General features: G+C 39.4%; 1 protein-coding gene across 7 annotated transcripts in view; it reads right to left on the reverse strand.

The window, feature by feature from the left end:
* DPF3 (double PHD fingers 3) overlaps window positions 1-13,586 on the reverse strand; it is a 232,847-nt gene that overhangs the window by 78,889 nt on the left and 140,372 nt on the right. For all 7 annotated transcript variants that reach the window (XR_003371153.2, XR_015746728.1, XR_015746727.1 and 4 more), the window contains exon 3: window positions 10,032-10,139. Coding sequence is in view for 2 of the 7 variants with exons in the window: in XM_026671098.2 (XP_026526883.1) it covers window positions 10,032-10,139 (108 nt within the window). In the remaining 5 variants the exon portion in view is untranslated. The remainder of the gene's footprint in view (window positions 1-10,031; window positions 10,140-13,586) is intronic.

A 13,586-nucleotide genomic window follows, 5' to 3' on the forward strand; every position in this document is an offset into this window, starting at 1 on the left:
CTTCCTTCCTTCTTCCTTAGATAAGTTTTGGGATTCAATGAAGATGGCGCTCTTCTGTCTCTTCCTTGTTGTTCTTCTTCCGCTTTCCATCTGTTCCATTGTCTGTTGGTAATTGACCAGCGCCATTTCTAGAAATAGAAAAGCTTTTTCCATGCCATCTTTGCAGGCTGCTTTTGTTTGCTCATATTCATCCCTCAGGTCTTCAAAAAGGAAAGCCATTATAAATAAATCTTTTCTTTTCTTAATTCCTCTTTCTTCTTACACCAACCAAATATTCCGAGAGAAAGGCAAAACAATCCCAAAATCCACAATCCTCAATAAATCCAAGCAAGCCAAAATTCCCCCTTCCTCTTCCAGGGGTGGTATCAAACAAATAAAAAAAAAAGAATCCAAATCTATATTTTAAAGCCTTATTAAGATTATATTTCTGTCCTCAAGTCTTCAAGGCATCTCCTCCAACAAGATCCAAATTTATATATTTTCTTTATCCTCTCCTTCCGGCTTAATTCCGTCGGGAGGGAGAGTAAACTTTCCCTTCAGCACCTCAAAATAGCCGCTTTTTTTTTTCTCTTGTGGAAGAAATCATCAGAAAACCATCTTTTCCAGGAATTAAATTAGATAAATCTCAAAGCCCTGGGTCGACTCAAGAAGAACTTTCACTTTCAATAACTTTCTCTTCTTCCTCCTGCGCATACTTGCCCGGCTGTCAACTTCTTTGTGGCGGCCATTGCGGACCGCCGCTGCACCGTCCTGGTAACAGGGGTTCTGCCGGCCAGGGAGGGGTCTGCAACACCCCAAACCCTTCCTCCGGATCCCCTTACCTTCAGCTACCCCCTGCAGGGCAGCCTTGCTCCGCACCCGTCCGGTCGGAGCCCCAAAACGGCTAGCGGCAGGGATCGCGCAGCTTCGCGAATCCCTACCGCTCGCGGCCGACAAACCGGAAACCACCAATGACCAAGCAATTTTAAGCAGGGTAAAAAAGGGAAAGGGGGGAAAGGGAATTAAAAACTTAAGCACTGAAGCAACAACCAAAAAAAAGATTAATTTGAAAAGTAATCATAATATCAGGAAGAAGCAGAAGGGAGGATCACAGAAGGGAGAATCAGATAGAAAAGGGAATAAAAAGGGGAGGGAGAAGAAGAGAGGGAAGAGGGAAAGGAAAAGAAGCTACAAAAGACAGAAACAAGATATAGAGGTACAGGAAAAACGTACAAGAATTAAAGGTATAAAATCTATTTAAAAGACACAGAGACAATGGTTAAAATTTAACTTAAGAAGAAGATTCTGCAAGGGTGCATGGGATAGCATTGTTATATTAGAAATAGAAAAGGGTTAGAAAATATGTTAGATGATTAAAGTGATAGAAAAAATTTCTATTGATGTGTAGTGGAATATTTGTTTATAAAGAGAATAAGGCTCTCAATGATTTAAAAAGAATATTTTAAAAAACTGAAAAGAAACATGGAAGATTTTTATCAGTTGATAAGATGAACTTGAATAAGAATAATAACTTTATTATCTACTGTTAATAACTATTGTTTGGCTTTTTATTTAAAGACAGTAATAAGTAAAATATGAAATATAGATGATTAAAGTGAAAGACAACTGATATTACTAGGTAATGTTTGTTAAAAGAAATAGAAATGTAAAAGATTGTTATTAATATTAATGGCAGAGCTGTACTTGAATAGAATAATTATTCCATTCACTATTGTTATACATATATGCACAGATATATATACATATATACTTTTTTTCTTTTAAGAATTTAGTGTGTATTTTAAGGGAATGTACCAAGCAGAATTCGATTGAAAATAGGTATGTGTTATAAAATAGAGGTTAGAAAATGAATGTTATAACTGTAAAGATGTAACTTAAATTTTTAAATAAGATTTGAAAAAAGATACAAAGGTGTTACACTCCAGTCTAGTAATTACAGGGGAAAATTTGTTTTATGAGAAAAGATAATATGAAATTGTAAACAGGACAGGCGAAAATATAAAAACATTGATTAGAAAGATTTTAAAAATTAGAAAAAGATATGTAATGGAATTAAGAAAGGAATGAGATAATTTAAAATAAGGCTATAGGAAGTAAAGAAAGGGAAAAGCTATTGAAAAAAATGTGAAAATAGTTATAAAATATGGATTAGAATGTATAAGATAAATATGTATTGAGTGTATGTATGTCTGTATGGAGAAGTGATAACCCGGGCCACGCTGTTCTCAAAAAAAGATATTTTATTTGCATTTATATGTTTTGTGAAAACTTAAATAAAACTTTTATTTAAAAAAAATATTGACAGCATATAAAGAAAATCTGTATAAGATGTTTTATAGATGGCACTTTGCACCAGCAAAACTGGCAAAGATGTTTAAAGATAAATTAGCAAAATGCTGGAAGTGGCACCAGACACCTGGATCATATTACCATATGTGGTGGATATGTGCAGAAGCTAAAAGATATTTGACAAAAATACACACATGGTTGGAAAAAATATATAAAGCAACACATAGATTTGAAACCTGAAATATTTTTATTAGGGATGGTACCTGACTGTTACAGCAAAGAAAAAACATATTTGATTATCCATGTATTTAGGATTGTATTTGCTCAAAACTGGAAAAGCGATAAAATTCCGGCAGAGGGAAAAGTGATTGAGAAAATATTTGAATGTGCAGAGATGAATAAATTAACATTGGTAATTAAAGAAAAAGAAGAAACTGAATACTATAAGATATGGGATACACCAATGGAGATATATCCAGACAAAACATTTTAATAGTTCAATATGGCCCTAATGCTTTAGCAACGTGATGGTGAACCTATGGCACGCGTGCCACAGGTGGCATGCAAAGCCATTTGTGCCAGCACACGAGCCGCAGGCAAACTTACCTCACTGTGCATGCACGTGCCTCCTGTAATACCAGAAGTGATGGAACAGGCCTATTTTTCGGCCTGCAAAGGCTGCGGAAGCCATCCTCAAGCCTCTGGGAGGCCGAAAAAGGCCTCAAACAGGCCAAAAATCAGCTGCGAGGCGCAGTGCAGGTAAGGGGACAGTGGGGGGATTACGCACGCATGCGCAGGAGGCATGGGGGGTGCTGATTGCCTTCTGGGTGCTGGCACGTGAGCGTAAGCACACACACGCACAAGCACGCACACAATTTTTGGCACAGGAATCCAAAAAGGTTAGCCACCACCGCTTTAGCATCTTCTAAAATCCTCTAAAATGGAGAGGCAGTTTCTGTAAGCAACACCAGAATGTTTCCTTCCTGCCTTCCTTACAGGATTAGGCCGGTAATTTCTTCTAACAGCCGGTTCTCTGAACTGCTTAGAATGTTAACAACCGGTTCTAGCGAATCGGTGCGAACTGGTAGAATCCCACCCCTGCATGTACCACCTTAGGGAATGCAGTGGCTCAGCGGCTAAGACGCTGAGCTTGTCAATCAGAAAGGTCAGCAGTTCGGCAGTTTGAATCCCTAGCACCGCATAATGGAGTGAGTTCCTGTTACTTGTCCCAGCTTCTGCCAACCTAGTAGTTCAAAAGCATGTAAAATGCAAGGAGAAAAATAGGGACCACTTTGGTGGAAAGGTAACAGTATTCTGTGCGCCTTCGGCATTTAGTCATGCCAGCCACATGACCACGGAGACGTCTTTGGACAGCGCTGGCTCTTTGGCTTTGTAACCACTCCCTAGAGCTGGAAATGACTAGCACGTATGTGCAAGGGAACCTCTACTTTATGCACCACCTTTCTGATATAAAAAGCTGCACTACCATACAATTTTAATACAAACATATTAAAAGGGAAAGATTTCCCTGTCCAGATGTGGGCACGGCGTTCATCTCTGTTTCAAGGCCAAAAGAGCCAACGTTGCCAAAGACATTCTCTGTGATCATGTGGCCAGCATGGCTATATGCCACACTAGTCGATGAAAATTCAGAAGTTGCAAGTACTTAACAGCTGCTAATGAGGGAGCAGAAAAGGCAAATTCATTCTTCCATGTTTATTCAGCTGGTAGTCAGACCCTAATCAAAACTTTCAAAATCGGAATTGCATTTTTTCCCTCCAGTGAGTAAAAGGTTAAGTTTACAATATTATATTTATTCCATGAATCATTTGATTTAAATATGTAGCATTTGAAATGGAAACAGGATCAAAACCCTTATACAAGTAGTTCTGTAATATTACTCCCTCTGCTGGCCCTAAAATAGTAGTTTTTCTGTATCGATTCAAAGAAATAAAGCTTTTACGAATTAAGTATTGACAAGAGATATATATATATATATTGTGTTGCCATTTGTTACCAGAAAACTCTAAAATAAACCTCTGAACTCTGTAAAGCATGAGTTTTTTTAAATAGACATTTCAAAGAATGGAAATTGAAAAAGTCAATATCAGACAGTTATGAGGCTTTTTAACTTGTCGATTGACATTAGTTTTGCTTTCATACCCCACTGAGTTCAGAGCAAAATGTCTAGGTGGAAAAAACAAGTCATGAGAAACTGCTTCATTTTTTTAATATGAGCAAAGCTGCAAAAAAAGTTTAAATTAAAATTTAAAAATTCACAAAAGTTACATTTGGTAGCTTTACCTGAAAAGCTGGAAGGCACTGAGGCCTCAGATAATGAGGTCCCAACTTCAGATGTTATACATTAGTAACAAAGTATTTTTTTTTTCCTTCCCAGAGTTCATTTCATTCAAAAGAAAAGAGAGTTTTGGTGAAATTCTCTTTGGTGTTTTAACATCTGGTTATGAAGTTTTGATTGAGATACTTCCTCTTTTCAACAGACAGTACTGCAGCTTCCCTGAGTTTTCATCTTTCAGTTTAGTCATATGGAAGGAGACCATGAGTGGCCCTTTTCTATGAGGATTTTTCAAAAGTAGCCATCACCCTTAAAAAAAATTCTGGAAAATTAATTTCACCTTCCTCTGGGGGAAAAAAATGGGGAAATCATCCATCAAACTACTTTGTCCACAAGGTTGGTGGTCATTTGTGCTCAACTCCAGGTTAGGTATAAAATCTTTCATCTAAGAAAATAAAATCAAAACAAAGAAAATCCTAGCAAGAACTCTTTACAATTACACTTGAACTGGTTTAAACTCCTCGTTCCTTACATTTTTTTTCTCTGTGAGATTTGCTTAGCCATTTTATTCTTTTATTCTCCCCCCCCCCCTTAATCCGGGTATATACCAACCAACTTCTAATGATTCTGGGCAGTTTGCAAAAATATGAAAAATTACCAAGCAATGAATACAGCAAAAGAACAAGAGGCAAAGATGGCAAACTGAGCAACAATACATATCCATCCTAAGCAAAGAAAGACCTTAGTAAAGAGCCAGGTTTTCAAGGCCTTTTGAAATATCAAGAAGTAGGTAGGGAGCCCCCTGGATCTTAGGGGAAACCTCATTCTGGAGAGGCCTCAATAGATGGAATTGTTTAATTGGGATGACCCAGAGCATCTTTAACCCTATTGAACTGAAGTGGCTAAGCAGGTATTAGGGAAGACAATTGCTTTTGAAAAAGAAAGCCAAGAAAGAAAGAAAAACCAAATCAAAAGAAATCATGAGACATTATCCATTATCCCCACAACAGTTTCTAGGATACAGTGGAATTATTCTGTTTGAGCTAGTAAAAGGCATTCCTGCTATTCCTGCATATGCCTTCATCTCCATCTAAGATTTGCGCTACACATGGACTAAAATGGAATGCCTGCTATGTAATTGCTGCCATGAACCAAAGGCCAGCTACTCAATTTCTATTCCACTCCTTCAGGTGAAAATCTTACATCAGTCTTTTTCTTTTTGGCTGGCTCTTTAGAAGATAGATAAAAATTCAAAAGTCTGGAGAAATCTCTTCATTGTATTCATAAGAACATGTATCTGAAGATTGGATGGACCTTCATAGCCTTGCAAATAATATCTAACAGAAGTAAAGGAATATGAGCAGAAGCAAGAATTCTCTTATATGCTAGTATTTGCTCTAAATCCTTACAAGGCCAGTTGAAATCCCACAGGACCTTTTACACCCAGTAATGTACACACACTTACAAATGCCTGATAAAATGGGCAAGGTTGTTAACTTGGGGTAGTTGTGTTTTACAAGTTGTCTCAATGATAACAAAAAACTTAGCAGCCTTTTTTTTTGCTCTCAAAGACTCCTCCTAAGTCAACAAGCCACCCAAAAGACCTTTAGCTCACTAACACAGATGTGATAACAGAAGCTGAGCTCAGCCTCGGAATGCAAACAGAGAACTGTGTTGAGGCAGACCACGGAAGCAATCCTTACATGCATTAACACTAACCTAACTAGCAATTGAAAGAACAGAGAAGAGTCCGTTGTCTATCCTGTCCCCATCATACGGTGTTGTGGTTCCAAGTGCTAGCTGTGGTTTGAAAGTAGTTGAGTGCAATAACATGGTAGGGAAAAAATGTTTTGGTTAAGCAGTTAGAAAACCACACACAAATATGTTGGTTCTTCGAATTAGACTCTCTCTCTCTCTCTTCTGAAGGCCACCTGCTATCTTTCAAGGATGAGCGAAGTCACGGCCAGTTCAAATTCCAGCAATGATATAGGAAGACCTCAGAAGCACAGAGAGAAATAGAGAAGCAGCTCCTCATTTTCACTTATACATTGCTTATGGAGGAATGAATACATGCTCTTTAGCTCTCTCTAGTTCTGGTTCTCCTTTAGCAGTTCAGTTTTACGTTCTCGGATTTCCACACAGGAATCGATGAATGCAGCAATTAGAAAATAAAATAAATATGAATGATTAGACATGCAATTTAGTTAAAAATCAGGAAATCAACCAAAAGTTCATCATCATCGTTTCAAACCTTTCTAGTTCTCTGACACTAGAAATAATCATGCTTTTTATCTAAATAGCACAGGTAGTAGAGATGTTTGTAATGTTTTGCTCATTTTCATTTACATCTTAGCATACCTCAGTGAAGGACTTCATAAAGTTTATAATACAAGACCTCCCTGAGGAGATAGCTGTTGGAACTGCTTAAAATTGACAGCTGAACAATGTGGAAGTTACTTCCCACTACACCTTTTCTCGTGTTTTCATTTGCAAATGCAATACCCAATTATGCTACTGTGGTAATAGACGAATGGAACTTTAGAGCAATTTAACAGGGGATCTTTCTATCACTCCAAAATCAGGTCCAAAGATGTGTATTCTCACACTTTTAGCAGCTAAACCAATCGATTTCTACCGTAGCCAAATGAAATAGCACAAACAAGTTATCTTTCTGTAAGCAACAGTAAAACCCCACAGAACATTTGGGCTGTCTCTCCATCATTGCAGATATTGTCCCCTGGCTTCATTTGACATAGCATTCTAATTCTGAGTCCTTCAAAGGGAAAGATGCTTTGACCTCTCTGCAGGTTCCATTTCATACCAATTCCTCAGATTAGCAAATGCAAACCACACTGGCCATCCCACTTTAAGCAGAAGCCAGAACTGATCTCAGCTCTTTTGGCTCATCTCAGATTCTTTATGTCAGGGGGGTCCCAACCTCCTGTCTGTGGACCAGCACCAGTCCATGGCACGCCAGAAACTGGGATGCACAAATAAGCGAAGCCCCATTCATGGGGTTCAGGCGGCATACAAAACCAGCCAGCTGCAGTCCATGGAAAACCTCTCCCCACGGAACCAGTGCCTGGTGCCCAAAAGGTTGGGGGCCACTGCTTTATATGTTTCTGCCCAAGGGTCAGGTGCTGAAACTGTCATGAGGATTGTCTCCTTTTTCCTTCTCCTTGGCAGGAGATCAGTTCACTGCAAAACATCAGAGCAACTGTCTCATAAGGGAGGACTATTGATTTCGTCTGGCATGGGGAATGACGGGATTTTTGTTCTGCCACTTGCTGGTATCTCCAGCTCCCACAGCAACCTTCAGCATCCCATTCATAGGATGTACCTACCCTCCCATCTGCTTCAGCCGCTTTAGCAACTTGCATCCAAGATTAGAGTTATTGGGGAGAGTACTGGATTGCCAAATTGCCTTCTAGCAAAAGGCTTTTGAAATAACAGAGGAAAAGAAACCTAGAAGTGCCAAAGTTGCTTCTTGGAGATAAGTAATGACTGAATGGTCGATGAAGATTCTCAGTCATCCAGGTAAAATTGTCAGGAAGTTGAGTCATGGCAACTGATTTTCTTGCTGGTTTGAGATGTTTCGCTGCCCACCCGAGCAGCTTCTCAACATCTCAAGCCAACCACCCCAGTTGCCACACCCAACTTCCTGTCCATTTTACCTGGATGACTGAGAATCTTCATCAACACATTGCCACATGATTTGCAGAAGAAAACCTGAGGTTGGTGCAGGAATACCCTGATGAATTTTAGGAGCTGGCACATTTCAGTGACTCTCTGCCTGTTCAGATTCCCCTAACCCAGGGGTAGGGAAACTTGGCTCTTTCATCACTTATGGACTTCAACTCCCAGAATTCCTGAGTGAGCCATAAAAGGTTCCCTATCCCTGGCCTACCGTTTTTTCCGTTGTGGGGGAAATCAATGTTTGACTGGAATGGGACTGTTTAATATACAAATGTAGGACATATTCTTTATATGTATTATATGCATATTCTTTATATTCATAAAGAATATGTCCTACATTTGTATATTAAACAGTCCCATTCCAGTCAAACATTGATTTCCCCCACAACGGAAAAGCCAGTAGGCCAGGGATGGGGAACTTTTATGGCTCACTCAGGAATTCTGGGAGTTGAAGTCCATAAGTGATAAAAGAGCCAAGTTTCCCTACCCCCGCCCTAACCAACTTGTTTAGACTGAAGAAGCTGCTTGGATGGGCAGTGAAACATCTCAAACCAACAAGAGAATAAGTCCAATTGCCATGATTCACTTCCTGATAATAACCACATGGTTTTCTTGCCTGTTCCTTTTGATCAGAAGGAGAGAGACAGAGACAGAGACAGACAGAGAGAGACAGACAGACTGACAGAGAGACAGAGCTAATTGTCTTACGGTGTTCCCTTCCTGCTCTCTGCCTTCTGAGGTCTGTAGCAGTGAAAGTAACTGCATAGCTAACTTCAAAATGGTTTGGAGTGAAAAGAGCACCAAGTAGCAATGCCCTTAGAAGGAGTTATTGAACCCACCACAGTAATGCTTTCAAGGCCATCTTAGCAGCACTATGGGCCCCAGGCAAAGCAGTGTACTGGGGCCCATATGACAACTACTCACAGGAATAAAAATGTAAATGGTCAATAAAATTAAACATATATTTGCATGTTAGTATTAATTTTAAAATGCTGTAAAATGTAATAAATACGTTGCTGTATTTATCTGATACAAGGTGCATTGAAAGGTTAACATACACATATTAGTATGGGGCCCCTATGCTCGTGGGGCCCACGGGCAAGTGCGTATCAGGCCCATGCGTTAAGACAGCCTTGTATAATACCTAAGAGAGTTACTTCCATTCGAAACATCAGGTTCTTAAATGATAGAAGAACACGAAGCCCTCACATACCTACTGTAGTTTCCACATCTGTATCTTAACTTGGAATGGACTTTTTAAATTCTATTGCACATTGTCAGCACAACAAAAGACAGATAAAGCTGGAAGAGAAGCAGAAATTACACTGAAGTTTGCAATGTAGATTTTTCTTCAGTGGCAGTAGCTGACACTCAGTCTACTCCAACAGTAACTTAAGGCCTTTTTTCAAAGGAAAAGGCATTTTTCAAAGGAAAAGGAAGGGTCCTGGAAACAGTTTTTTTCCCCTGCCTTGTCCACAAATGAGACAGCACTCAATCATGCTTCGATGAAGCGATGTTAAATTGCTATATTCCTCCTTATTCTACCTGGTCCAAGGGTACTGTCACCTTCTAACCCTGGAGGAAATTCATGTGACTTAAAAGAGAGGCAACAGAAGAGATCAGTAATGAGGACAGCCCATTTCATGCTAATATAGTTTTCTTCCGATTCAAGGATGGATAGATAAGACTCACCGGTGGGCAAAGGCAAGCATGGGGAAGGACAAGAAATGAGCAGGAAGAGAGCACTTACCAGGTTTAATCTCCAGCAACTTCAGCCTGGAGTCCTCAGGGGGATGCAAACGTCTCTTCTTGCGCCAGCATCGAGCAGGATATGTATAGAGCTGCCCTGGAGCTAGTCCTGAAGGTCAAAAGGAAACAAAAATAAGAGAATAGATAATAGATAGGTAGATGATAGATAGATAGATGACAGATAGATAGATAGATGATAGATAGATAGATAGATAGATAGATAGATAGATAGATAGATAGATGATAGATAGATAGATAGATAGATAGATAGATAGATAGATAGATAGATAGATAGATAGATAGATAGATAGATAGATGATAGATAGATAGATAGATAGACAGATAGATAGATAGATAGATGATAGATAGATAGATAGATAGATAGATGATAGATAGATAGATAGATAGATAGATAGATAGATAGATAGATAGATAGATAGATAGATAGATAGAGATAGATAGATAGATAGATAGACAGATAGATAGATAGATAGATAGACAGATAGATAGATAGATAGATGATAGATAGATAGATAGATAGATAGATAGATAGATAGATAGACAGATCAGATAGATAGATAGATAGATAGATAGATAGATAGATAGACAGATAGATAGATAGATAGATAGATAGATAGATAGATGATGGATGGATGGATAGATAGATAGATAGATAGATAGATAGATAGATGATAGATAGATAGATAGATAGATAGATAGATAGATAGATGATTGATAGATAGATGATAGATAGATAGATAGATAGATAGATAGATAGATAGATAGACAGACAGACAGACAGAATCTTTTTAAAAAGAGAACAAAAATACAGGTAGTCCTTGACTTACAACCCCAAGTGAACCCAAATTTTTGTTGCTAAGTGGGACATTTGTTGAGTTTTGCCCCATTTTGTTGCCACAAACGTTAAGTGAATCACTGCAGTTAAGTTAGCAACATGGTCCTTAACTGAATCAGGATTCCCCATTGACTTTGCTGGTCAGAAGGTCGCAAAAGTGGATCACATGACCCCCGGGACACTGCAACCGTCCTAATTATGAACCAGTTGGCAAGCACCTGAATTTCGATCATGTGACCATGGGGAGGCTGCAACTGTCATAAGTGTGAAAAACGATCATAAGCCACTTTTTTCAGTGCCACTGTAACCTTGAACAGTCACTAAACAAACTGTTGTGGGTCGAGGATTACCTGTATATACATGTTTATATCATGTTTTTCATTTAACATTCAAGTCAGGTTATTTAACAAGGGGGAGGAGCATTGAGCATATAATCTAGTGCAGTGATGGCTAACCTTTTTGTCATCGCATGCCGAAAGTGCATGCGCAAGAGCATGCATATGTGCCTGCACCCATAATGCAATGCACGTGTGACCCCCGTGCTCCCTCTGCTCCCTGCGCATGTGCACGCATCTCCTGAATGCACCCCCATGCATGCGCAACACATACCCAAAAATCAGCTGGCTGGCGGGAGGCGCATGCACATGCACAGTGGAAATGAGCTGGCATACCCAAAATCAGCTGGCTGGCGGGAGGCGATGCACATGCACAGTGGAAATGAGTTGGGGCGATGGCTCGCGTGCCCGCAGAAATGGCTCTGCATGCCATTTCTGGCACGTGTGCCACAGGTTCGCATATATATATATATAGTATTCAGCTTTGTTCAGGTATTTTCCCACATCATTATAATTGTGCTTTTAAAGTTGTAGCAACGTTTCGGCAGAATCTCATCTGCCATCATCAGGCTTCTGTATTGTGTTCGTCTGTGAGTCAGACTTTCACAGCCATTTCTGTTTTAAATTTGGGGCTAGCCTACTGCTGTGCCAGAATGGTTTTTTCTTCATCCTGATTGGTTGGGAGTCTTGGAGTTTGCTGTGTTCTGCTTGATTGGTGTTTCTAATATCTTCTGTCTGTTTTGTGGCTTTTTTTTGTCTTGATTGGCTGGCAACATTGTGTTTCCTGTATTGGAGGCTTTTAGTGTGGCTTGGCTCTGAGTAATGGACGGCTATCATTTATTAGGAAGCTAGGTTTTATCTGGGTGCCTGGCTGGGGTGTGTTTGAGCTGGAGGTATCAGGGGGAGTCTGTTTGTGCCCAGGTGTTTGCCTGGCTTGTGGTGTGGAGATTTTTTTCTTTGTGAGTGCAGGCTTCCAAATAATTGACAGTCTGGTGGAATCATCTCTTCTATTCATGCTTTCAGGTCTTTTTTCAATCTCTATGGCTTCTCTGATAATTCTGTAGCTGGGGTTTTCTATAGTGGCTAAGGTTTTGGTGCCATTGAAGTCAGTGCTATGACCTGTTGCTTTCATGTGTTGGACTAGTGAGGAAATGTGTTCCAGCTTTTTTACTGCATTTTTGTGTTTAACATTTTTGTGTTTAACACAAAAATGCAGTAAAAAAGCTGGAACACACTATGTTCATAGATTTTCATGGATACAGGTTTGCAGGTCTTGGCATGTTCGGGTCTTTTCCTGTGTAAGATTGAGAGTATCTTAGCAACGTTTTGACGACGTCCCAAGGCGACGTCCCACGTTTCGACGAGGCCTGAAGATGGCGAGAGGGACCTCGTCAAAACGTTGCCAAAATACTCTCAATCTTACATGGGAAAAGACCCGAACACGCCAAGACCTGCAGTGCATGTGGCCTGATACCAAAGACTGCTTGCACTGCGTTCTGTTATGAGGAGATAAGGTCAGTGGCTCGGTCATGGACTCTGCAGCTTAAAAAAGAGCTCAGGTTTTGTACTCTTCTGAAAATAAGCTTCTTTTTTTTATTTATTTTTCTTAGCATCTTTGGAAAATCACAGTATAATAACATGACTCAGATTAAAGAAGAGATATGGACAGGTGACCCAGAAAAATTCAATCCGGAATTTTTGATCTTTCTGCCTGATAACCCCTGAACAAGCGACAAAGAGTCTAGCAGGGTGTTTTCATCAGCCTGGGAAGCTGACAATGAATTGGTTAATTGTGGCATAGACTTTAGGATGCAAAACACTATTTTCTTCTGTACTGTATACACAGAGTAAAAAAAGTTATCCACAAAGAAGTATTTGGAAGGCAAAAGTAGGCTAACAAGTACGATTTAAAGATTGGGAAGTGGACACTGGGAACAAGGAGTCCTCTTGTGATTTCTATTTACCAGAACATCAAAGAATAAACCACTATAACTGACACCACATGGGGTGTCAATTTTGCATGGTGCTTCTTTAGTGCAAGAAATAAATAGTAGTAAAATTGATAATGAACTCTACTCACACACCATTCATTCTAATTCTTTAATTCTCACACTAATGCTCTTAAATATTCAAAATATGAGGCCAGAGGCAGGGAGTCTCAAAAGTGCTCCAGTGGTATGTTTCTATTTTTATATTCCAATTTATAAAGTCCTTTAATTCCCTTACTTAGAAGCTGACCTATTTGGCTTATAGAAATAACATATCCTTGCTAGCAGGTAAAATGATCACTTATCTTGGTGGAAATTACATACAATAGCATCTACTAAAAATGGCGCTGAAAATAGGATTAGTTTAACCAATTAAA

Source organism: Notechis scutatus, chromosome 1 (assembly GCF_049901735.1).
Source record: "Notechis scutatus isolate UNSWTSFEM ecotype Mainland chromosome 1, rNotScu1.2, whole genome shotgun sequence".
Classification (NCBI taxonomy): Eukaryota; Metazoa; Chordata; class Lepidosauria; order Squamata; family Elapidae; genus Notechis; species Notechis scutatus.